This window comes from Aptenodytes patagonicus, chromosome 4 (genome assembly GCF_965638725.1).
Source record: "Aptenodytes patagonicus chromosome 4, bAptPat1.pri.cur, whole genome shotgun sequence".
Lineage (NCBI taxonomy): Eukaryota > Metazoa > Chordata > Aves > Sphenisciformes > Spheniscidae > Aptenodytes > Aptenodytes patagonicus.
In genome coordinates this window covers 68,802,197-68,828,680 of record NC_134952.1, presented here as the reverse complement: position 1 = coordinate 68,828,680, position 26,484 = coordinate 68,802,197, and the positions used below count along the sequence as shown (strand labels likewise).

The window sequence follows — 26,484 nt, the reverse complement described above, 5'->3', positions numbered from 1 at the left end:
ATGCTCACCAAAGTGAACTTGAAAGTTTTCTGCATTTGTTTGCTGGCTTTTTAAAAAGGAGCCTGTTTTACCCTTTGAAATATGTACGTCTGCCTATTTAATTGTCTTCATTTTTCTCTCCATTTATTTATTTTTATCAGGAACCTCAACCTCAGCTCTCTGTTATTCCAGGTAAATCTGAAGAAACAGTCAGAAGAAAGAGGATGAGGCAATAGCAGAAGATTTGACAATTATAATGAAATTTCACAGTACGTTTACTGTTAAAATACTATAACAACCTAAAACAAAAAGTGTAAGTTAAGTAGCAGAAAGGGTATTACACCAATTAGAATCGCTATTTTCATCTCTAAAGGGATGAGCGGGTCCTTCCCAGCACCCCTCTGAAGCGGGTGCAGAATTTCCAGGCTGCAGAGCCACAGGTCCCAGCCCTCTCCACCCCCAAATTCAGGTCAGGCTTGCCAGGTAGCTCTGTCCACAGTTCTTGTTCACAAACCCCTGAATGGGACAGGGCAACCCTCCCGTGCCCCTGAAAACAGCTACTTCACCCTTTCCATACTTGTCCAACCCTCAAGAGGCTGAGCAAAGTATCACATAACAGCAAAAACACTGATGAATTGAAGCTTTGTCTAATTATCCCAAATTTTATTGGAGATCATCTTGCAAGTGACACCCTCGTAGCCCCCTTCAGGCTGGATCCAACGCCTCCAGCCGCGGCACCGGCACTAAGATGACCTCAAAGCGAGAGCAAAGCCCGCCTTTCAGTGACAGCCGTCGCACTGGGCGCCGGACCCACGCCTTCATTAACGCACCTTTTCACTAGGAATTGCAATTTGCTTTGCCAAAGAAATAAATCAAGTGGTGATCTTTCACACTGGAATCATCCTAGGTCTTGAACAACTAAAGCCATAGATGACTCCATCTGCATCTGACATTTTCAACACCTATAAAGTTACCACGGGGAGTTAAAAATAAAAAGTCATCTTTTAAAGCATACTAAATTTTTCAGACACATAATTCATATACCAGAGTGAGATTTTGAAGGGATCAGGCCTTCCCTTCATTATAAGGGAATGGATATTTAGGTAAAAACAAATATGTCAAATTTCAGCCCAAATGATGGTGGCCACTGAAAACAAAACTGAAAAAAAGAGACATAGGACAACAGAAAAAAAGTCATGTCGATTCATAAATACAACATCACCAAGGCATAAATTGAATTATTCCATTCTACTTTCAAAGATCATTCTGCCTAACTGACATAATTGCTATTTCAAAATTTGTTTTGCCCAGTGAAAACTAAAGGCCAATTACTATACAGTTTATATCCAGAATTCACCCCTGGATTAGGGTAGCTGCTCCTTCATGGTATGTATCCTCACCCCTTGCATTCAATACGTTTAAGAAAAACAAAATAAAAAACTCCTCAGTCTATTCACATTTAACTTCACAAGGGGCATGTTTGAACACAGATTTTTTACAGTTCTAATTCAATTTTCATAATTAAAATTCCAGTAGTACTAAGCAGATTGAATTAATTTTAGTTTCCTGCAAGTAGCTATTTAATACAAACTCACGTGAACTGAAATGTCATTGCTTATAAGAAGCGTATGAACGGCACGAAAATCCTTTGGGTTAAACTTCATAAAATACAGCAATTTTCTCGTTAAAGTGAGAGACGTTAGTCATTGCCAAAGCCCAATCTCTTCAGCAACTGCTATCAGATCTAAAGCTTGCAAGAGAGGTCAGTGAAGCAAATGGGTGATTGAGGGTGGTGGTCATTTAGTGTAAAGCCATCGTTATCAGCTTAACCTCAGTTTCGCATCACTGACAATGTATTTTTGTATTCCATAAATGGTGGGTTTCATTACTGGCATCAAAAGCGATTGTTTTATCTTTGAAAAATGATAGTGACTAAAGGCAAAATTCTACTTGTCTGAAACATGTTTTGTAAGTAAAAGTGATAAAATTTGAATTAAGAAAACGGAAATTTTAAAAAGGTGACTAACATTAAAAACCTGATCTGCCTTCTACTTATGCCAGATTTCAGTGTGATGTAGTGCACCCCAATTTATAACTATGAGAGGATAACCCAGTCCTATGCTTTTCCTAATACATCCCAAATTTCCTAGCTCTGTTTTGCCATCTTCAGAAGTAACTTTGAAACTGCCAGACACCAGCATTAAAAGCCTCCCTGAAAAGGTACACTCGTGTCTGAAAACACACAAAGAAAAGATCAAAATGAAAATTAAAAGCAGATGCACTTTATGTACTAAAAGGTTTTTCCACTTTGATAAGTGGATTATAATGAAGTGTGGCACCATGTTTCATACAATTTATTAATCCAGTCCCACTTATTTACACTCTGAAGCAGCATAATGATTTCAACGTTGGAGCACAGCCAAAACTCACATGCAGAAATAATTAAGAAGTTATGTGGAAAGATCGGTCGTTGTTGGGTTTCGGGGTTTTTCCAAAGAGACAGACTGACTTTTAGTTAACCAGAAGACTAAAGTTAAAGTAGTTGTAACACAAGACGAAGTGCGGAAGTGAACTGATTTTTGAAAGGGAATAGATGCTACGACAAGATAACTGGAGCCTGACTTGCCCTGCCATTACAGCCCCTCTAAGCCTGAAGAAGCTGGTACAGAAGACCTCTCCACACTAGTACTGATGCAACCGGGGAAACTCCGTTTTTTCCAGACGGCACCTATGCCCTGCTCTTGAGTTTACCCATCAGCTACATAACTCTGCAAAAAATGGTAAGAGAATAAAACTCAAAATATTGTAGAAGCACAGAAGGCATGAGTTTCAGGAGGACAAAGAAAAGCTGGAAAGCGGAGTGCGTAGGTCACGGTGGGGAGAGCATATGACCAGATGACACCTCCACAAAGCTTCTCCGGCCTCTGAAAGAGGCACACCATCGTCCCCACGGGCTTTCTTGGACTGCTTGAAGGTCCACACTTTCTCCTGCAGTAGTGTTTTTGGCAAGGCAAAGCTGAAACTAGTCCAAGAGTACAAAGCCATTTATACCTGTACAAAGCAAGCAGAAGACTCTGCAGGATAGGAATGACAGTGCTTTACCTCTATTTTACCCAAATTTACATGTCTACACCAAGTAAAAGGGGAAATCGGGCCGTAAGTGTAAAAAATCCACTATTTCTTTGCAGAAAAAAATAGCGCTGGTCGGCAGTTCCCTCCTGGGCACAGCATACTCCTTCTGCCTCTAGGAGCATCCTTACCCCTCGTATTTCCAAGGTAATGGTCCCTGAAGATGTTGAGCCATCCAGCAGATCAGGAATACTTACTTTAAAGGGTGAAGTACACAGATACGGAAATACTGTTGGAGATGCACTCACGCAGGAAATGTGTTTTATTTATTCACTGATGCACAACGCCCAGTTCATTTGATCCACTACATTTCTCATCCACTAACTTCTCTCTCCTGCTATTCCTCACCTGAAAAAACTGTTTATACAGTAAGCAAGAAATCTAGAATCTACTTCATTGTTATTATTTGGCAAGATATACTTGATGAGAAGACCCTGTACCAATTCTGCCATTAAGAATTTCTACAGCAAATTTGTACTGAGGATAAGCCACTGCCAAATGCAGACAGTTTATCACACTGGGAAGATATCCTGTGGAGTATCAGAGGGACTACTGCTTATTTTGATCTTTTCATTGGAAGTAGGAAGAAAGGAGAAGGAATTGTCAGCATAAGTGCGGATAGAAAAATAATACAAAAGGGTGCAGAGAAATTAGAAGCAAAGACAGGAATAAGCAATAAAATTGCAGTTGGAAAAATGCTACTGCATGTACCAAAGGAGTAATCCAAAAATAAAGAGTTAACAACAAAGCAAAATAACAAAGCAAAATTTGGAAAGCATCAACATCGAAAGACACCTAGGAATAAGAGGATAATCTGGATGTAAGAAGCAATGCAGCAGAGGAGAACGAAGCGCCAATAACACCTCTGGCTCTTTCTGTAGGAGCATTACACAGCGGAGCAGGTTGGCATGGCAGTGCTCTCTTTATGCATTTCTTTTGCAGCCACACCTGGAATATTGTATGCAGTTCAGGCACTTCATTACTGGAAGATATAAACAAACTGGAGGAAGTCCAGAGAAGTGGAACGGAAATGATTAGAAGCCGGAGGGAGTGATTTACCAAGAAAATTTAAAGTAGCCCTTTACCCGCCTGTAACTTCTCTGATAATTAGAGACGGGAAATGATAACAGCCTAGTTCAAGTCTCCAGTCACGTGCCTTAAGCCCTTTTGCCTTGGGCACTTAAACATGTGCCTAGTTTTAAGAATAAAGAGTACACAAAGATTTTGACCTGATGAAGAGAATAAGATTAAGTAAGGAAAAAAAAAAATTTAGGCTACATACCAGTGAAATCCTCCCAGGAATGAATTATGACTAACTGAGCTACCATAAAAGATGGAGATTGTATTGCTTGAAATTTCACATTTTATTGCTGATAATGGAAAGAGTTATTCACATCTAAAGTTTATTTTCCATGAGACAACAGGACTACTCAAAATAAACAGTGTTACACACGTACACAAGTCTTTGCAGTCTTTGCCACAAACATATAGCACCAAGTTATCCTGTCCAGGTAAAAAGACCTGACTAAGCAAACATTTTTATCCCAGACTGTGTAAGCCAGGTGGAATGGTTCTGAAAAATGACAAATTATATCCCAGCAGGAAAGTAACTGGATTCTCCTAGTTCCTCACGCACCGACGTTGCTGCGAAGTGATATTTAGGAAGGCAGCATTTTATGTAATTGTTGAGCTGTCAGCAGGGCTCTACTGAAAGACACTTTAAAAGTCACGTAGACACTGCCAGTGTCTGATCTGGGGAACGGATGATTACCATTCACACAGGTTTTGCATGCAATCTGGAAAAAAACCCAAACAAACAAAAAAAAAAAAACAACCAAAAAAAAAGCAAAGCCCAGCTGCAGGCAGCCTGCAAACAAGCCTGCTGGGATGCAGCTTGCTATATAATCCCCAAACAACATTCCAGGCCAATAGCCATGTTTGGGCACGTAGGATTCCCCAGCCCCTCTACCGATAGGCGAGGCCTCCCAGAAATGTTATCTTAAAGGTAACCGTGTGCCCCCAACCCCCTTCACCTAGCTTGTGCTTAAAATGACTTCTTGATGCTCCAAATAAGCAAAGTTCATAGTTCCACTCTGGAGAAATACCCTGGACAGATTTTTAGCTCATAAATGGGGGGGGGGGGGGGAACAACCTACGGGAGGGGGAGACCTGGAACAAGACAGCAGTCTGCAGTGTTTACTGGAAAGTCAGCATTTATGACTAAAATTGTGTTGGATATGCATATCTGAATAGCATGCTAGCCTAGGCTTTTGTTTATGCAAGTAATGCAAGCCTTATGTTACAATTTCTGCAATATTTTTATAATTCAACATTTACCTGCAACCTACATTTAGATTTATGAGAATGAGATAAGAACTGGCACAAAGTCAACAGGTCTCAGTTTCAGTGCATCAGTGCCTTGATTTTATATTATGATTTTTTTATGGACTTTCTGCAGTACAGTTTTAAAGGTTTGGCAGAAGGCAAAAAGACTGCATGGTTGATCATTGCTTTCACTGCTTACAAGGTGGTATCTATAACCCTGAGAGTCCTACTCCAGGGACTTTTTTTCCCCTCTTTGTATAGTATATGTCAAAATGAATCTGCAAGTTGGATGAAACCTGTCAAAAACCAGATTATCGTCTGTTGATCTTGTAGGACTACATATAGTTAAGGTTGCCTGACACTTCTCATTTTAAGACCTCATTTTCTATTGCTTATAACTTTACCACACATTAGCAGCTAGGGCTGAAATTTTCCATGCTGGATGTCTGCCTCAGGCTGCATTTTATTTTGCAAGTGTAAGAATGTATCAGCTAGAAGTACTAAGCTTAGTGCAAAAGTTAGTTTGTGAATAACGGTAGGGAGAAACATGTTGGGTTTTTCCCGTGTTACATTTCTCGCAGACATATTTGAGAAGCTCAAGAGCCTTCACACTTCGAGACAGACCCTTTGAAGCATCACTGCTCTGATACCACAGATGTGCCTTTTGCCATCTCATACATTATCACTTAAAATTATAACGGATCACAGTATAAAACACTGTAAAGTTGCAGTTTGTACGTGATATGATTTGCAAAGGTTTTGGTGGAGGTTGGCTGCCAACCTCCAAAGTTTCCTTCTGTGAAGAGTGTGGACCAGGGCAGAAGGTCTCCGCTGAGCTTGTGCTCCAGCCATCTCTTCTACATGTCAGGCGATGCTTTGGTACGGGGACTCCACACAGAAAATCCCCATCACGCTCTCAGGATGCAGCAAGGGAAGAGCTTGGAGGAAAGGGGAACGAGGCACAGGTTGCGAGAGCAAAGGGAACCGCCAGGAGCTTAATGAGAAGAGAGGACAGGAGTTTGGGGAGGTAGTAGACTTGAAAGGACAAAGGCCCCCCAAAAGTGAAGCCAGTAGTGGGAGGAAGGAGATGTAGGCAGTAGGATATTGGAGAAGCTAGGGAAGAGGGGAAATGGTCAGGAGAGTTGAGAGTGCGGAAGCTGATGACCAAAGGAGAAAAGAAAAGGTCCAGAGGTGGGTGCTGGCCAGAAGCAGAAGGGGCGGAGGATGCAGATGGGTGGTAACTGGATAAACAGAAGCAGCTGAGAAGAAAATTACTCGGGGACAGAAAGTGAAGAGAGTATCTATCTCTACACCGTTAGGGCTGAATGCAGGAAACCTAAGACTCAATTCTCCTAGAAGATGGCGCAACCATCTCTACAGATTGGAAAGTGAAGCCAAAAGAGAGTAAGGCCAAAAATATTAAAACTCTCTACTAATGCGTTGAGCCTGACCTGTCACTCCCACAACTTGATTTTTCTGAGTGTTTAGCATTTTTGAGAGAGACTGCTTTCCAAGGAGGCTGACAACCCCTTGGTTGGGGTACCGGTCTCCATGTGAGGCCGCGGCTGCTGGTAAGGCAGCTGGAGCCAGGTGCCGATATTCCCAGCTCTGCTGCATGCAACTCCAGCTCTGCCCACAAGCTTTCACAGCCCCTGGGACCTCATTTGCCGAGCCTATCTCAGGGGGTGAGCTCAAAACAGGCCTGGTGCCACCTCTGCTGCTCTCTCTAGGCATGGGGAAAACAGCTGGTGGCAGCCATGGAGACTTATGGAAGCAAGAAAGACCCCAATAAACACTGTTTGGCCCCCAGGTTACTTCTACCAGACAGCTACACGGCCTGACAGTGGTCCATCAGGTGCTGCTGTAGCAGATGAGTGCTGCACCAAGGGATGGGTGTCCCACACGCATCCCATTTCACCTCTCCCCCTTTGGCCTGCATGCTCCTGAGAAGAAGAGCAGAAGACATTACAGCAGCTCCACAGCACCTGATATGCCATGCTGTTACAGGAGACTGCAAAATCTCCCTCATAACCTGGAGTTCAGCTTCAGGAGTTCAAATAAATATTTACCTTAGAAAATGTTGACAACATTGGCTTTAAATTTATGTTCTTTGCTTTTCTAAAACTTTGTAGGAAGAGGAAATGGAGCTTTCAGGTCCTAACCACTGAGCAGAGCAGCTCTGGAGGAGCAAGCTCTGTGCTCCCACACCCCCTGTGCAGTCCAGCCTCCCCCCACATCTCTGGCTGGCGGGCAGAGGCAAGCACACCCTATAGCTGACGGGAGGCAGGCAAATGCTGGCTGTCCCCCCCCTCAGTGCACACTGCCCGCCCGGCCCGTTCAGGTAGGGCGGTAACTTCTGCCCACCTCGGCATGGGTGCCCACTGGCCAGCGAGGCCACCCACCATGGCAGCTAGCATGATGTCCCATGTACATGAAGCTTGCACAAACCAAAGGCAGTAGTAAAACTACAAACTTGAGGGGGAAAAAAAAAAAAATTTGAAAGTATCCTTCAACATGAATTTGTGAACCAGTACCATTAAAACCTGCAAGTAATGCGAACTATGGCAATTTTTGTATCCGCACACAGAAATCAAACTACAACGCTTGGAAGGGACATGGATTACTGGACCATCATAAAAATGTTTGGGCTGGGGAACTCTAGTGCCGCATCCACATGCTACATTACGGCTGTAACTACACACTCCTAAAACAGACTTTGCTAAATCGAACAAAGTTTTCCCGCACATACGATTACATCAACTTTAATTAGGTAACTGGCTCAGTGGTTTTGATTGTTTCGATTGGGTAAACACGTGACATGGATTGATCTATAATTAAGATGAACTTTAAAGATAAGTGCTCATGTTTAAGTGGTGGAGCGGACACATTTGTCGCTGCCCAAGGACGAAGGAGTAAAAGAACAAGTCGGAAGAGATCCTCTCTTTGCTCAGGCAGTGATTGCTGACCCCTGTTTTTCATTATGACTAGGAAGCGGTCAGTTAACCCTCATCATTAAGCAATAAAGCGTGACAGAGAGTGCTGATTAATGCGCTGCTCACAAATACAGTCAGGCACGAGAGGAAACCCATGGCGGGCTTCTGGCAGTTTTAAATGGCCATTAGTTATAGTTGTGCAAAATGAAATTAACCTAGCTAATCAAGCACTGAGCAGCCATGGTTCTGCTGAGGGTCAAGGGTTCCCAGGAAACAAAAGGTACAGTATGCTTACATACCATGGGGAAAAAAAAAAAAAAAAAACCAACAAAAAACCCAACGAACCCCTGACAGGCTGATTAATGAAAATGAATACATGCAATAAATTTGACCAAATAAACATAATACCTGCACTGCACATATTAACTGAGAAAGAGTCCACATCTTAAAGAAAGAAAGAAAGAAATGGAAGCAACAGATTGACTTCAGCCATCACTAAGTTCATGATGCACTTATGCATGAGCAGCCTACTAAAATGCACTACAGAATAGCTGTTGCACTGCTGCAGATGACCCTGTTTAGACCCCTGTCCCCAAAATCTTTTCTGACTGCCCTCCTCTGCAGACAGGTTTGCTATTTTACCCCTTTACGGACCCAGCCACATGGCCCCCTATGTCCCTTAGGCTGAATTTTGGCAGTGCCTGGATTACCACATGTATTCCTCACATTCTCAAATGGGTTTGCTGTTTGTAAACCCTTCTCCTATCAGACCCAGAGAGCTGAGGAAGCACGCACAGCAAATGGTAAAAGCACAGGAGAAATACACAAGCTAAACATCCACAGGAGCATGGGCCAGCTCATTCTGTGACAAAGACAGGACGGGCCTGAGCACCAGGAGTTTTTTCTGAACAAATATCCTTCTCTCACTTTAAATTTAATCTTCCTTGATTAGTCTTGGCAAGTCCCACTTTAAGACGTTACCTCCATGTCTGGAATGGGAGAAATGTTTTTACCATGGCCTGCTCTGTGCCCCTTTCTGGATGCCAGAGGCCCTTCTCCCCTCTCTTTCTAAACCTTTGTTTCTGATTGCAGCTGAAATCTTAATTTGTCCCACATCTGGATGGAAATAGTTTAATTGTAAGGATTTCCCTCACTTCTTCAATTGACAATCTTAGTTTTAAGTGAAGCCTCCGAGAAATCCACATGCATACTGATTTTGGATTATGGATTCCATAATCCACATAATGCACATGCATATGGATTTTGGATAACCCCCACCTACACTATATGGCAATACTTTTGATCTGTTTTTGCCTGCTGAATCTAAGCGGGCACCTTTGCTTGTAGAAGCACAAGTAGCATTTCCCCCCCTTTTTTTTTCTTGGTGGCTTATTGTTCTTGCACCATGAGCTTGTTATTGAAAGCTTCAAGGACAGAAAGAATGGTGAAAGTAACAAGGACTTTCTCCCATTTTTAGAGGAACTGTAATAGAAAATAAAGTGTGAGAATTGCAGTAGGAAGGGCTGAAATGAAAGTCAGAAAGATGATACTGTCCTTCAGTTCTCTATTTCAGGAACATTTTCTAACTCTATGGAAAAAGGGATGCTCAAGTAAGCAAATTTACCCAAATACTGTTCAAAAAACCCTCTGCTGTTCAACCCTGTTCTGTATTATCACAGAATGCTTTGAACATGTACTAATTCATATGTTTTGCTTGTCCTTTTATGTCCTTCACTTTTTCATAAGCTTTCCACGAATGATCTTTTATTATTGAACAGTCAGTGAAAGATCTCATCCTTGTCATATTTCCTCTTCCTACTTTTAAATGAATAATTAACATGGAGTAATTGGTAGGTATTCTTTCTAAACTTCTTACATGGAAGTGGATTCCTTCACAAAATAGAAGTGAAACAAGAGAAGATGCAGCTCGGTGTGACCACTGTGTCCAAGCGCTTGTACTATTTTCAAACACCCTAATTTATTTTACAAAGCTGTATGCAATACTGCTGTATTAAAATATACACATATCTACTGTACTTGACAGACTGCCTGCTGCCCTACATTCAGCACAGAGTACCTGCATGATGACACTGCAGAAGTATGAGAATATGAATATCACTTGTTCTCAGGGCTCTATAAAACACTTGACTGTCTAGAATTCCACTGCCTGGCTGTGTGCACCTTGCATATGAAGTCATTAACAACCACCCTCCCCCCAAACAAATGAATGTACAACCTGATAGATAGTTTCATTCACGAATATGGTGCTATCACTGTAGGAATACCGTCTTCCTGTTATTACTAAAAAGACTGCAAGTAAAAGACACCATTTTTAAATAGGTTAGTGTCTTTTCATTCCCTTTTTTTAATTTTATGAATAGTTTAGTATGCCAGTGCACACAACCTAAGAAGTACTTATTATTAGTTTTTCCCAATAGTCCATCATTATCATTCTGTTGTATGAGAGAAAATTAGCACCTATCACTTACATAATTTCAGGCAGTATTGTTAAGAGTGGAATTTGCATGCATGATATGGTGTATAGGCTAACACAAGTCCATTTGCTAAGTCCACGTGGTAAAATGGATGAATAAATAATTGAATGCTTAGCTCCAAATATGTAATTATTCTTAGGAAAAAAATTAGAGCACAAGTCTGTGAAAATACATATAATAATACTCATCTACAGCTAAATACCCTAGACAAAAAATGCCCTTTCAGAAATGGAATAATACAGTTAGATTCCTAAAATGTTTACAGAAAACTTGCATAAATGCCCAAGTTTTGAAACTACAGGACTCTTGCACTTCTTCCCCCCAGGCATTAGCTTTAAATTAAAAAAGTTGCCCCAACCTAATGAAGAAAAGGCTTAGCAGAGTACTTGTGCAGAGCATACAAAAGGTTTGTAAACCTTCAAACTGCAGTTTAAATTGTTCCTGTTAGAAAAAGTTACAGCTCAGTTGTTCTGTTTCCACTCGCAGTATCATACAGTCTCTCCCCAAGAAAGTAACGTTACCTTTTCTCACATCATCCATCACCCTGCTCTGTAATAAGCATCGCTGTTCTGACGCTGCAAGAACTGTTTGCCATATGTCTACTTCCAATACACGAGTCGCATTAGTTATTTGTTACATGTAAAGAAATGAGGGAGTGGGCTTTGCAACAGTAAGTACGGAACATCAAGACCAGTCCTTTTCTGTATTAGAGTGCAACATAAACCCATTTCCAGATGAAGTAAAATAAATAGGCGGGTACAAATGAGAAAACTATGCTCTAGTTCTTATGCCTGGTAGTAGCCCGAATGAATGCAAATATGCCAGGAACAGGGAATGAGTGGAGAAAATTCCACTATTCTGGATACGGTTTACAGCAAGAATCAAGAAGAATTAAAGGCAAATGAGACAAGATGTAGAAATCTGATACAACCACATTAATGCTGATAGCAATGACACCTTTTCTGGAAAAGGTGTTGAAACATTAAATTACCAGAATTCAAAATACTCTGTTTATCGTAATGGTCAGTAACACATAAATGGCAATGCCTTTTGTTGGCATCTTGCAAGAACAGTACCAAAAGTTTCAAAGAAACCCAGTTTTCTTCTAAACCAATGTTATACTGTTTTTCTGGTTTTGTGGACATCACATGGTGTTTTAAATAATGCATCTGACTTTCTATTGCAGAGGCTATTTCCATTTTGGTATTTTTCTCACCGTGTGACTTGAAAGTCAGCCTATGTTCTAAATCTCTAGAATAAATTTCTAAAATATAACCTTTCCACATTTATTTTCTGAGGCATTTATTTAGTCCTTCTGAATTTCTTCAGATATTCTTTTCCAGGCGAGAGTCATTGAGTAGTTTCAATAAACATAAAAACCTACTGCCTAAAACAGTAATTCCATTACAGCTTTTTGCTCTTATTACTGGTCATCTGGTGTACCCCTGAAGAAAATCTGTAGATGGACCCTTCTTTAAATTATTATTTAATAAATCAGAAAAAATAATCTGTTAGGAAGCATGGGAGTCAATCTTGAGAGGCAGAACATCATTCAGACTTGACAGAGCTTTTAAGTCTGTCCTTCCCATTTGCAACCACGTATAACTAGCAGTGCGAGTCAGTGGGAGATCTTCCTTAGGTCCAGGCAGAAACCTGAGCTCCTCTAGCAGTTAACCAGGCTCCGAGAGGGTAACTCTTGGCTGTTTTTCTCCTGCACTCACTTCCTTTAGTCTGAGTTACTTACTTTTCAACTAATAGATTGCAAAGCCCATCAATGTAAAGCAAAGCAATTTGACCAAGCAAAAAGTGTCAGGGACGCTTTCTAGATGAGAATCAACTAAATCCAAAGCAGATCCTTTTGCTTTGAAAAGCAACAGTGGAGGGAAAGTCTGGAGTAAGGCGTACTTACCCTGGGAGAAGGAGGATCAGCCTAGGGAGCATATAACAAATGGGACATCATGGGCTGCACCCACGAGCAATGAGGGAGCTGACTCACGTCACTGAGAGACCACCCTTGATTATCTTTCAAAGGTCACAGCAATCAAGTGAGGCTCCCAAGGACTAGAAGGATGCAGGTGTCACGTTTGTCTTGAAGAAGGGCAAGAATACTTTTTTTTTTTTTTAAATGGTGAAGATGGTCAAACAGGTTGCCCTGAGGGGCTGCGGAGTCTCTACCCACGGAGTAACCCCTCTGAGATACTCAAAACCCACCTGGACACAATGCTGAGCAACCTGCTCTAAGCAGGAAGGTTGGACTAGATAATTCTCCAGAGGTCTCTTCCAACCTCAGCAATTCTGCGGTTATATGATAATGCTCTCTCATCTGGACAAAGTTAATCCACACAAAATGGTGCTCTTTTCATAAACCTATGCACATTAGCACAGTCTTTGATAGTCCTAAAGGCACAAAATTATTAAGGCATATCTTCCACATCAAAGAAATGCTGTACCCAGTATTAGATGAAGTTTTACACAAGGAAGCTTGAAACAAAACAACAGGAAGAAAAGTATAGCTTCTAAAAAGAAAAATTATACTGCGAAACATCTGCAGCATATTCAGAAAAGACAGTAGATTAACCACATCATAATAATGTGTTTCAGTAACCTGTGCAGAAAACTTTTACAGTGTAAAGGTTCAAACTGAAATATTAAACATATTGGGATGTACTATGTGAACAAAGGTAAGGAAGGATGAATTTGAGGAACCATAACATAAACTCCCTCTAATGCAAGTATCAGTATGTACTAGAGAAGGTGGATTACAGTCTTCCCAAATTCACTTCAGACAAATGGTTTAGGCACAGCTCTTAAGACCTTGAGGCATCTTGTCGCTAATTAGCTGGAAGTACCTTTCCTAGGAAGCACCACCATCACCAATGTTTCCTGCACACGACCACCGCCTAGGAACCTTGCTCTGGTTGCTGTTGCTGAACAGGTAGGAAGTCTCAGACTTCCCAACACCTCAAAACCTGAATTCTGATCCTCACAACAGATTAACAGGAAGTCTCTAACTACATTATGTCCTACTTCTACACCCTCGGTCCTGCATTGCCAGACCTCCAGTTTATCCTGGGGACAATGTGGATGGTGATTTAAGATGAATCAGAACCACAAAGTCAAAAGGACTCTTGTCCTTGAGTCCACGTTCACATGCTACCAAAAACAAAGTACATAAAGGATTATAGAGATTTAAAGAAGAAAGAGAGAGAGAAAGAGAGAGAGGAGAGAGAAAGTCAATGCCTGAGGCAGTTGAATAGTGCCCTGGAGAACTGGACTGCATCTCCTTTGCCATGGACTTACTTTATAATTATAATCAAGAGAAGTCACTAATTATCCTCCTTGTTTCCTGAATATCCAACTTGAGATCCAGAGTCTGATTTGCAGTGGTTTAAGCGATCATAGCTGCAAGTAAAATCAGTGGGAATTGCACTTTGGACATATTAAGTGCTATAAAACGCCAAGTACTTCTGCCCCCTGAGGTCCTAAAATATCATAAATCATGAACCCCAAATCAGTGGGTATGTCTGAGCTTAATCTGTGCCTTAACTCCTCGACTGTAAAACAGGGGTAATAACCACTCATCTTATCTTGTATTGCAAGGATAAATTAAACAATGTTTGTGAAGCACTTAGATATTATAGTGATGAGCACCACAGAAAAGCTCTGTAAGAAGTGAGTAATTATGTCTTCTGAGCAAGGGATGAATAGTAATCAGCAGTGAAGGCACAGGACCATACATTGAGCAATGAGAAGAATACAAGATATTGAATAGCTGCTCATTAACTGAACATTATCCAATCTGTTCAATGAACAAGGCAGAGGTCTAATGGAAAAAGTTGTATGTGATTGTGTAATTAAGGCTGAATTAGAAATCATTACATGCGGTGCAGATGAACAAAGACCACACAGGCCACTAGCATTCATTATTTTCATATTTAGTTGCGATTTTGCAAACTTGATTTTTTTCTCCCCAACATATTTTTAAAATAGCAAACTGAAAAAACCCCAAGCAGCTCAAAACCCTTGAAACCCACCATTGCACCTAATATAAGAACCCACACAGAGGAGCAGAAAGGGGTGGGAGAGGACACAACTACTTCAGGCGGCCCTGCCACTCCAGACTCTGAAATGGGAGAAGAAAGGGTCTGCCACGCTGCCCGCGAACAGGACATCAGCAAGTTTTACTGCACAGGAACCACAGCACGCACGAATCCCAAGCACATGCTCTCATCTGCTGTGTGCAGAGCCTAAACACAGACTTCAGGCTTCAGCTACACCTCCATCACACAACCGCAGGTGACATACACACTACAGAGAAAGCTCACGTACTGGCCACTCCAAAAGCTGCCCAAGCTGCTGCATCAGTTCTGCAGCAAGTACAGAGCTCCCCATTAGTGTCAGCAGCTCCTGGCAGCCCTTTACCTGACACCTGAGCAGACTGAACAGAAGCCTGCTTCTTTCTGCTTGCTCTTAGCGTGGACAAGGTGCATACAAAAGCCCCACATCATCATCACTCTTGAAATAGGTGGGAATGGACCGACTGACCCACGTACCCCTTCTTAGGGCCCTGGATTTGGCAACTCAGCCATGAGAGATGGCACCAAACAATTTTATAGGTTAAAACCAGGTAATAATTCTGTCTTACAGAATTTCCTCTCCTTAAACAATAAAGAGCTGTGGGCTTCAAAGTTGACCATGGGCCATTATTGTTTCTAAAAAACCCGACAAAACTGCCTCAGTCTAAGTCTAGACTTCAAACCTAACAGAGGCACTCCCAGTCTTCAACAACCTAAAACTGTGCTGCAAAAAAAGGCTGAAATCCTGGCTTCTTTTAAGGCAATGGGAGATTTGCCATTACCTTTTCCCACTCTATTTATATCTGAGATGCTAGCAGATGCCTTGTTCCCTCTGTCTATAACAGACAGATCTGTATGTACATTTTATCTCTTTTTTTTTTGGTCTGGAGACTGTTTTCCCACCCTCTTATTTAGGAGGTACAAAAAGAGGTTTTGTTTCTGGCTTTATATATTTATATATTTATTTTGAGGTTTTCTCTATTTAGAATTTCTTTCAGCCACGACACTGCAAAATTCCTTATCTCTAACATTGTTTTGCTGAAGGCACCTTCCAGGATTATCCCCTTTTGGCTCTTAACTACTTAACCTGAGACTGGAAGAGCCTTTTCAGGCTCTAAAAGTTTTCTGAACCTTGGGAGTTGTAGAAGAGAAGTGCTATTTGTTACTAAAAGCGAAAATTACAACATTGCTTTGATAGGCTGCCAAGGCAGGTAGAGAACAGCATTTTATAAAGTGGTATCTCTTAAGAATCAGTACCATAACTGTCAGGAGCTAAAGCATCTGACTAAGGATGTTTTGTGATATTTGATATGCTTTATGCTGTTTGATATAGAAGATCTTGTACATATATTTATGTCCAATTGCAATGTCCAATTTGAATGTTCGTTCATGCTTTAGTTATCCACTTACAGTTGTATTGTACTAGGCATTACAAAAAAAAACCCAGCAGCACAGTGTCCAAGAAGCCAGACCAATTATACTTCAATGACAGGATTTCTCAGTAGCCAGGCTCTCACTTGAGGGGATTACCAGCAAACATAACCAAGCATGAGGTCACCTGATGGGGTCTGGGGGTACCTGCAGAGGCTTAGCTGGATAGGATGGAGTTATTTCAAAAGGACTTCACTCTCCTGAGCTTTTTTCTGAACTCAAAATGAGAAAAGTCATCGCAGGAGACAGACATTCATCTGCTAGTACAAATACAAAGCAATTCTGCCTTATGCAAGATCTGAGCACTTTACATAAACTTTTAAATATTGGAGTCCTGTATCCCTGTGAAGATCTGGGCACCCACCATCATTACATCTTAAAAATCTATTAGTTGGTTCATCCTCTCTTTTACTACTCCTACTTCCTTCATTTTTGGAGTCAGATGAACTCTCCAGCCTTACCAGGACCCAGTATGAACCAAAAGAGACCTCTTTGGCTTATCCTTTACTATCACAGATAACCAAATCATATTATACATCAGTTACTTCTCCTACACTCCATTTCAAAGTAGGTACCTAAATCCTTCTGACTCCTTTCAGGAAAGTGCCCCTAAAAGTCCCTCTTTTCGGTGGTTTGCAGCCTTCTCAAAATTATCAAACTAACTAATGTAATTTTTACCCATTTGCTCTTACTTCAGTACAGTTCTTAGTTCAAAATAAATTCTCCTCCCTCTCAGTGATCTATTCCTCGACTGTGAAATATTTATAGACAGCAATCATGTCCCAACTCAGACTCTTTTCGGGTACGCTAAAAAAAGCTAAAAGCATTTAGTCACCTGACATAAGATAAATTTTTATTCCCCAGATCATTTCAGAAGTTCTCCTAATGTGTTTACTTGACTCTGAATCAAACTGTCTACAGTTTCTATATATTGTGTCTATACACAATACTCCACATAAGCATTCCCAGCATCATTTGTACCATGATGGTGTGAATACTTTCCTGCTTGCTTGAAATACTTGGTGCATCTGAACATATGGATTTTGTATAACTACGTTACACAAGTGGCTCAGCCACCTTGGAACTATCACCTAAAAGATGAATTTCCCAGGAAGCACCCTGTCTACCTTCCCTGTGCGGCACATGGAAAAAATCCGTTCCTTTTTAAGGAAAAGGCAGTTGAAGTATTCAAGAACACACTAAACTAATGGCTGTGACATTTGAACTTTTTTTAGCCAAAATATTTGTGGCTACCTTAAATCAGCATGCATTCACAGGGCCATCCCACCTTTATGAAGACTGTGATCTACCAGAATGTTACCCTGTGACGTGTTAAAAAAGAAACCAACTTAAAAAAAAAAAAAAAATTACTGCAACTCAGTTCCCTGTCACATGATAAGAATGCCAAAATTTCCCCTCTCTTGTAAGGATGTAGAAGGTAAGCACGAGAAAGCCTGTGTGATGCCTGAATTTGTGGCAATCGAAGGCTGTTACCTAAGATAAACCAATCTTACCACTGCATATATGTTCTGTTTACTGCACATTGTGCTTGTGCAGGCTGCCTATCACCTACTGAATATATTATTTTATAGATGAAGCAGTCTAGAAATTAGTATTCATAAAACAAAGAACAAAAGACAAACAAAAAAGTACAGGAGGAGAATAGTTGCACGCTGACCTCCTAGCATTGTGCGAGCGTTTTTCAAGGCTAGACAGCAGCCCATATTTAAATTCTCATCCTTGTACTCGTCTCTCCCTCTCTCCAGCAACACCCGCTTAAACGGTAAATAACAGTTACAATCAAAAAAATTGGGAATGTTGGAAAGTCTTGGGAAGAAACTATTAATGCTTTTGGAAAGGAATGAATGTGGATTTTTAGCTTTCTTGATATAAAATATTTTTTCAAATAATTTTGCCAGCCATTAACCAACTTGTGGTTCTTTGTGGCACTGCAGCTGCTAAACTCACCCATTCTTTGCTTGTTTTAAAACCAAGAGACTGTATCACCTAGATGGTTCCCAAACCTACCCCCTCCTTTCTGAAACGCTACCACAATATGCTTGCTCTATTGGCATTGCACTCCACATTTAATATGCAGCCAGCATTTATTCTTGAGCATCAGCTGGAGTTTCTCACGCAGGCCACATATTCCAAGAGCCACAAGGAAAGCTTTTCCTCCCATTCCGCCCCTCCCCAGCTTTAAAATATTCAGTTGTAATACATGCTCCATCCTTTATTAATCTTCCCTTTTTTGTGTCACACTTCTTGCTGCTTGGTTTTTTTCCCCCTTTTGGGGTCCCAGGGCAAACCTTTCTAGCTCCTTCCTCCTACCAGCCTCCTGAACTCCAAGCTCCTAGTAACTAAAGCCAACCAGGAGCAGGAACGAAGACTTCATTTCAGAGCAATACTGCCTGCCAGAGCAAAAAACAGGAAAAGTCCTTTTTATATCTATGAAAGCATGGAAGGCTGGCAGCAGCTTCAAACCTACGATGACTTAATTATTTAAATTTTATTTTACACCTATTAACCATAGCATATCAAGTAAGAGTAGCAGCTGCTACATGAATTTGACCAGCTCACTTGCCCTCAGCAGATCACCCATCTGCTTGCTCTTCACCTAATATTTCTGTTTGATAGGTTGTAAAACAGATTCTTGCAACAGGTCAGGAACAGAGTCAACTTCAAATCCCACATAGAAATTTCTATGAAAACATATGGACATCTATACTGAGTGATGTCGAATTTAGAGAGGCCACTGACCTTATGAAAGTGGATAAAAGGAAAATTGCAGCCTGTGATGGAATAACACTGACTCCATTACAGTGAATGAACAGAAGAGTGGAGAGTGAAGAACTGTATGTATAATTAATTCTAGTAATACAGACCTACAAAATTCATGGGTGCATACACTGCAAAATGGTGTGGAAAATGCCTTTCTATAATGTATCAATTTCAGCTCCTACAGCATAAAAAATACTGTTTCTTTAATTGATCAATAAGGTAAACTTTCCTGTTCACCAGTAGTATTTTATGAAAATTTAAGTTATGATAATTAAGAAAATTATTCAAGAGCTATGTATTCCAGCATTTAAGTTCTCATACCTTGATATTTTTTCCACCTCAATTCAAATGAAAAAGTTTAGGAAGCACACAGAGAGGCTTTAGTTTCTCTTTATTTTCTACTGGGAGGTGTAGAGCCTTGGGAAGTTCTTTCACTTACAGTGCATGGGAAAACCATAGAAGATTACCTGTTTCTGAAAAAACGTTACGCATAACATATCACTTTCCCTCTTGTGTGGCCTTCCAGAAGCAGAGACTACAGAGAACTTCCAAAAAAAAAAAAAAAGAGTATCTCTGGGATATTATGCATCTGGCCCATTGCTAAATGGTTTGCACAATGCCTTTGCTTGCCAAAGAACTTAATTTATCTACCACTGAATTTTCAGGCTGGCAATAGCTTGCAATCCTTCATGTGAAGGTGAGTCTCTAGAAGGTTGTTGGATCCCTTTGGCTATGGCAAAAAGGTCGGCCTCGGTGCCTGGCAAGGCAGACTGGGAGTTACCCCAGGTGACTGGTGGGTTGGATCCTCCATCTTGCAGCCCAGGCTGTTTTGTTTCCGTGTTTTCAGAGCAGCCTGGCACAAAGGGAGATGAAGAATGGCACTTCTTTTCCATAACTCTATCTTTGAGGCAACCTCAGTTCCCACAGCTGTGCCAAGTCCTTGCAGATTGCTACACAAGAAATTCCATCCCTTCCACTATTGTAGCGAAGTCTTGGATAACCTGCGGTTCGAACACGCGGCGAAGGTAGGATTTCTTTGTTACTAGGCTGTTCGCTGAGGTGCACAGCACATTTGCTATATCCAGGAGGCCATTTAAATAAGACGGCATCAGATTAGACTTTGTAAAGTTTCCTTCAGCCAAATTTCCCCCTACTTTAAATAGGCAAATAGCAAATGTTCAGGTGAAAAAAACTTCTGTTGCTGTGACTGAGTTTCTACTTCAGAGGTGAAAGGAGATCTACGCTTCTGACTTAAAATAGCAGAACTAGCTTCAAGGTGAACCTCCTGAAGCAGAAATCAACAGCAAAATCTGAAATTTATTGAACATCACATCTTTGTATTTAAAGAAAGGACAAGCTTCCCTATAACTAATACGATATAATTTGTTAATTCTTCCATTTTAAGTAGCCAAAAATCTCCCAGCAAATATGCAAAATAACTGGAAGATGATGGTCATTTTTGCTGTAGTCTTTAGCACCATTTGGAGATGAAAAAATGCCTTCCTTTTTTCTTACCTTCAAGCCGAAGGAAGAATGAAAGATTAACTTTAGCAACTTAAGCAGCGATATAAATTTTGATTTAGGACAGATTACCTCATACTTGTCTGGAACTTGAACAAATAAAGACTAAAAATGCAAAGCATACGCAAGAACAGCCGTGATTTCTGACTTCAAGCCTGTTACTCTCCTTAGAGAAAGCTGGTTCCGTGAAAAAAGAGAAGACAAGACTGGCCAGGTGCTTTAGGTTCCCTCACAGTATAGTGTATTTTCAGCATATGACTCTATTAATGATCATAAATTAAAGTTTAAATAACTTTATGATTGGCCATATCTGTAATTTAGAAAATCATACAATATAGTTATCCTAGGTAAAAATATATTAGAAATACAAGTGTCTTAACTTTTGCAGTGACACCATTTATCAACACTTTTATGGTTAAAGGATTTTAGTGTTTGCAAGGCAGATCAAATTTATATTGACACAGTCACATTTCTTCATACCAGACTCCTGTTCATTGAGTCAGTCAGCAAAAAGTTCATGCTTACTTGGTATCAAAATTTTGCACTTCAGTAATTTACATCCCTGTAATGAATTCCACCTGAAATTACTTTTGAAATTTCACCAATAAACCCATTTTAATACTTTTTTGGTCTACAGCTCTCCTTCTCATAAATTCCTTAGATATTTCCTGCAAGTCCCCAAAATAAGATTCACTGGGAATACAATTACCAGACTTACAATTGTAAATGCAAGCTTTAGTCTCTTTGTTGTTGTGTACTTTCTTGTTTTTAAATTTCAGTGCAGTTGTTCTTTTCTGTTATAATCCCTGTTTTATGATATTTCAGAGCAGTGCAAAGGAATTTGCACTCAAAAGCTGTTCAAAGTGGGCTGACGTTAGCAATTCTAGCTGAGACCCAAAGAGCTGGGTGGTGTGCAGTGGTCCCTCTCTCCAAATCCCCCTTCTCTCTGTTTCCATGCTTTTTGACACAATTTGTCTCCCCACTTCACAGAATCATAGAATGGTTTGGGTTGGAAGGGACCTTTAAAAGCCATCTAGTCCAACCATCCTGCAATGAGCAGGGACATCTTCAACTAGATCACTTGTCCTTCCACCTGAACACCAGTTGCCCTCTCCCACAATTTCCATCCCACCATATCTTTTGAAGGACCATCAGTATGTAACTTTTTAAATTAAACTAAATAAAACTTTGATTTAATCAACAGAAACTAATGACCCGCCTCTTCCCCTTGAAGGAGAAGGGTTGCTCTGTTCAAAAAGGGCACAAACTGAAACACAGGAGGGTCCATCTGAACACCAGGAAGCACTTTTTTACTTTGAGGATGACCAATCACTGGCAGAGGTTGCCCAGAGAGGTTGCGGAGTCTCCATCCTTTGAGATATTCAAAAGCCATCTGGACATAGTCCTGGGCAACTGGCTCTAAGTGGCCCTGTTTGAGCAGGGGGTTTGGACCAGATGACCTCCAGAAGTTCCTTCCAACCTCAGCCGTTCTGTGGTTCTGTGAAAATGGCACCAGCTGTAGCTACCGTATTTAGTAACAATTGGAAGAGGAGGCCATTTTTGAAACAATATAATTTCTCGTACAACTTTCTACTGAAGAATGTTTTGTGGATCAAGTAAGAAATATGTGTGTGCATGCACGCATATAAAGTGTGTAAAATATAACTGGAAAAATATTCATGAATCTTTAAAAAGCCTATACACATGATTTCAGGGAAACGGTGAATGAAACTTGAGGAGTATCTTCTATTCTTTTACTACAATCTTTTAGAGAGAGAACAATTCATTTTTACTCAAATTAGCCACTGTATTTATAAATTCCCCACAAAGTTGTTTCTGTGTTCACAGAGGGAGTTTTACTGTTTTCTTTGTAATAAAGACAAGAATGCAAGCACTTAAGTAAAGAACACAGCTTTAGCTCAGAGCTGAGACAGGTATGCCCAGCTACATTTAAGGTAGTTCTTCCACTTTGATTTATTTTTTATTTATACCATGCACTGAACTGCCATAGTTTTAAAAACATCCTCATGAACATATGATACAGAGTAATTACTACAAATATTTAATTTAAATTAGGAAACCTCAGGATGAGGTGTTTTATTGGTCATGTACCCGACTGAAAAAATTTATGACGACTCTACAAAAAGTTTTGTTGTTACAGAACTACCTACACAAATTTTTATTCACATTGATAATTTCAGGATGTTTGGAGCCAAAATATATATTATGTTTTTGCTATGTCCTTTTGTGGCTAATACTCTACAATGTACTTTTATGCATATACATATATATGAAAATTGCAAGCCAAACTTTCAGTGTTTGCATAACAACAATCTGGTAGCAGCAAGAGCTCAGTTATGTGCATACCAGGCAGAAGTCTAGACAGTGTTCATGTACTACTGATAGGAACATATATGTTAATATAATAATTCTAAAAAATGTATTTTAAGCTAATTTAAAACTCCTATCTTCAACTTTTAGGGATGACAGGGTTGTTTTGTCTTTCATATTTTGAGGTTTTTTTGCTTAACTCATAAACTTTCAGTAATTACTGGTAACTTCTAACTACATTTTAAAAATGTATTTCTATGCATGATTACAGAGTAATTTTGGCTTCTGAGGCTTGGAAATGTAGTCTTGCTACTTTGTTAACTCCCAAAGGGATTCCTTGGTAATTTTTCATAAATTCCTGTAAAGTTGGATAGGGATATCCATCAGATTATGTCAGAAAGGACATCAAAAGAGAGGGCATGGTAAATGTAGATACACAGTACCTTGAAATTACAGTGATTCAAGACTGGGAAGGAAGCTTTCCTGGAAGACAGGAAAGGAGGAAGGAAGATAACAAAAGGTGCTGTCACTTCACACAGTATGTGCAGGTGTATGCAAAACCTCACTACCACAACAAAAAAAAAATATCCTCATGACTCAGAGGCCAGCTTAGACATGGATGCCTGAAGACCCATCCATGATGTAGCATGGAAGCACATGGAGGAAATCACTCGGTGAAAATAAGTAAGGTTTTCCAGTTTGTGTGCTACATTATGTGACAAAAACTCAAGGAAGAAGTTGGGGAATGACGGCATCAAGGTCAGCTATTGCACAACAGTAAGAGAAAATGCTTTCAGAAGGGGGAAACGTTTTCCATGTCCTTGTAACTTTGGGAAGTTCATTTCAATTACATTGGCACTTTTGATGATAGATAGATAAATACATTGATAGAGAGAGATTACATGAGGTCTTGACTTCAATGACGCACAAGTCCTCTAGGTCTATTTAACAGAGAGCTAAATCCTTATTGCCATCAGCAGCAGATTTAATGATCACAGAAGAAATTAATCACATCACATACTGCCTCACTCTTCTCGGTGCACAAGCTGGACACCATATTAAGAGCCTATTTTCTTCCTTCTAGGTTTTTCTTCGTGAAAATAAATAAGTAGATATCGCCTGCTTCATCAGTGGTCGTAAGAACATCTACTCGTCAGCAAAGACTTTAAAAAAAACTATACAGTATTTATGTCCTTTGCATGCCACGAACTCTTATTCTTTATCAGGTATTAAAAACTTAATTTTTATCACTTGAAGAAGGTGCTTACAAAGTCTGTAAAGGTCAAACATTTTCTTTTACCCTAACAACCCAAGTCATGGAGAAGCAACACCTACCAGAGGTCCTGTAAGGTCACTCGGAGTGATCCTAACTTCTTTCTATTGAGATGCCCAGGAAAGACTAGCTATACCATAATTAATATAAAATAGGGAGATGTCAGCAAAACACTCCTGTGATGATAAAGCTATCAAAATATAGTCCTCATGAAAATCCTAGTCCTTAATGAAGAAAACAATCTCTCAGAAAAGCACCATGATCAATTCCTGCTTCCTCACCAATCTACCACAGTACTGTAAAGCCACTTCTCTTTTGCTGAAAGATGAAGCAGATGCACTACTGAGTTGAAAGCCCTGGATGTACCCACAGGGAGATAACTGACCTGAGTGAACTGTACTGTCATATAAGCCTGCCAAAGCATGATGAGACAACCGCATTCATCCTCCAGTACAGGAGAAGCAGGAGTATGTTTACATCAATTGTATCTGTATCCATTAAAAATTACAAAAATCCACTTGGAGGAGTGGAGAAGAAGCCTGATTCAGCAGTGGCATGAAGTAAAACAACACATGCTTTAGAAGGTGTACATTGTAAAACACCCTGACATATTCTACATCAATTATATCGCACATAATTGGAGTTCATTCAACTTTTTTGGGGTTTTCTTTTTTGTTCATGTTTTTTGTTTTGTGTTTTCTTACCTTCTACTGCTCTCTTGAAGAAAACTTTACAGCTGCCACATGTAACCACCCCATAATGACATCCAGATGCCTCATCTCCGCACACCAAACACACTTTGGAAGGTCTTGAAGATCCAGTTGATACACTTCTCAATGAAGAGCTAGAGTAAAAAAAAAAACAAAACAAAACAGCTATGAATATTTCAAATCACACTCGCCTTAATGCAAAGTTCAATTAAGGATTTATAACAGGTATATTGCTCAAGGCGCCTAACAACTAGGAAACCACAACTCTTTCTGGCAGTGCCTGGTTGAATACATGAATTGCTTTAATTAGTAAGTGCAATATTTCTATTGTCTGTTTTAAAACACCCATAATATATCAATGTTAATGTGAGAAGTTACCACAAGGGCAGTGGAATTTATTGGTAGCAGATGATTAAAACTGAAAATAAAACAACAAACAAACAAACCACTCTGGCAGCGACCTGATAGCTATAAATTTTCTTTCTGTCTGTTTGTTTGTTTCAAGCCTTTACAACTAAGGAATACCTGTACTAAAGCCGCTAAGACCATTTTTATGAAGTAGCGCAGCGAAGTGGTATGCGCTCTCCTGTCCACATTCCTGCTTACCACTACAGTGGTCCTTGAGCTTATATCTAATATTTCTGTAATTTAACAGCTTACTTCCAAAGTAGTTTTGAAGCCTTTTTACATTCTGTGAATGCAGAAGACCCTTCCATATGACTTTAGGTGCCAGAAAAGCAGCACTGGAGGTTCAGAAACCATCCTGAAGTTTTGCAGACTGATGCATCTTGCAAACCATCTACCGCCTTCTTAAAAGACGGGGCATTTCTGTTGATGGCTTTTTTTAAACCATGACCCTCCAAAGGTATCTTTAGGAGGTATTTTCCACTGGCAGCTCTAAAAGACAGCGTTCTTCAAAAACAAGATACATTTCATGATGCAGTGAGTCTCCTCCTTCCCTTCTTCCCCCAGGAACTGGAAATGCCACCCTAATGTAATCGGCACACTTGGAGAAAAGTGCCAGATACTGAAGGAGATGAAAGTTTTGGATCCCTCCCATGCCTCCGGAGGGCTGGGAAAGTTTTTCCTTCCACACAGCCTCTCTTCTCCAGGTAAACGTGACCTCTTGCATTTACTTCACACATTATCTCTCTGAATGCTGCCAAACAACTACAAAGACAACCCTAAAAGAGTTTACACTGGTGGTGAAATAATCTGATAGTTCAAATTGCAGGTCACAGGCTATTTATCGGTCAGTCATTGGGAAACGAAGTTCACGGGTAGTCTTAATTCAAACATAAGATAACCAGCTTGCTTAAGAAATTTCAAGTATGCACCCTTTGCCTTTTTCCAATTTTCTATCTTCCTTTAAAGATGTATACAGAGGCCAAGTGATTTATCCAGGGGCACAGCACGAATGTCACTCCAGATCAAGGACTGCAACTCTCCTGACCTGCAGCTTTACTGTAACATCAAATCTAAACGTCTTTTTAAATGACA

The 26,484-nt window shown here is 40.2% G+C and overlaps 1 protein-coding gene across 4 annotated transcripts in view; it reads right to left on the bottom strand.

Moving 5' to 3' along the window:
• The window catches only part of NR3C2 (nuclear receptor subfamily 3 group C member 2), a 214,558-nt gene that overhangs the window by 70,613 nt on the left and 117,461 nt on the right, over window positions 1-26,484 (bottom strand). For all 4 annotated transcript variants that reach the window (XM_076337088.1, XM_076337089.1, XM_076337087.1 and 1 more), the window contains one exon: window positions 24,979-25,118. In XM_076337088.1, the coding sequence (XP_076193203.1) occupies window positions 24,979-25,118 (140 nt within the window). The remainder of the gene's footprint in view (window positions 1-24,978; window positions 25,119-26,484) is intronic.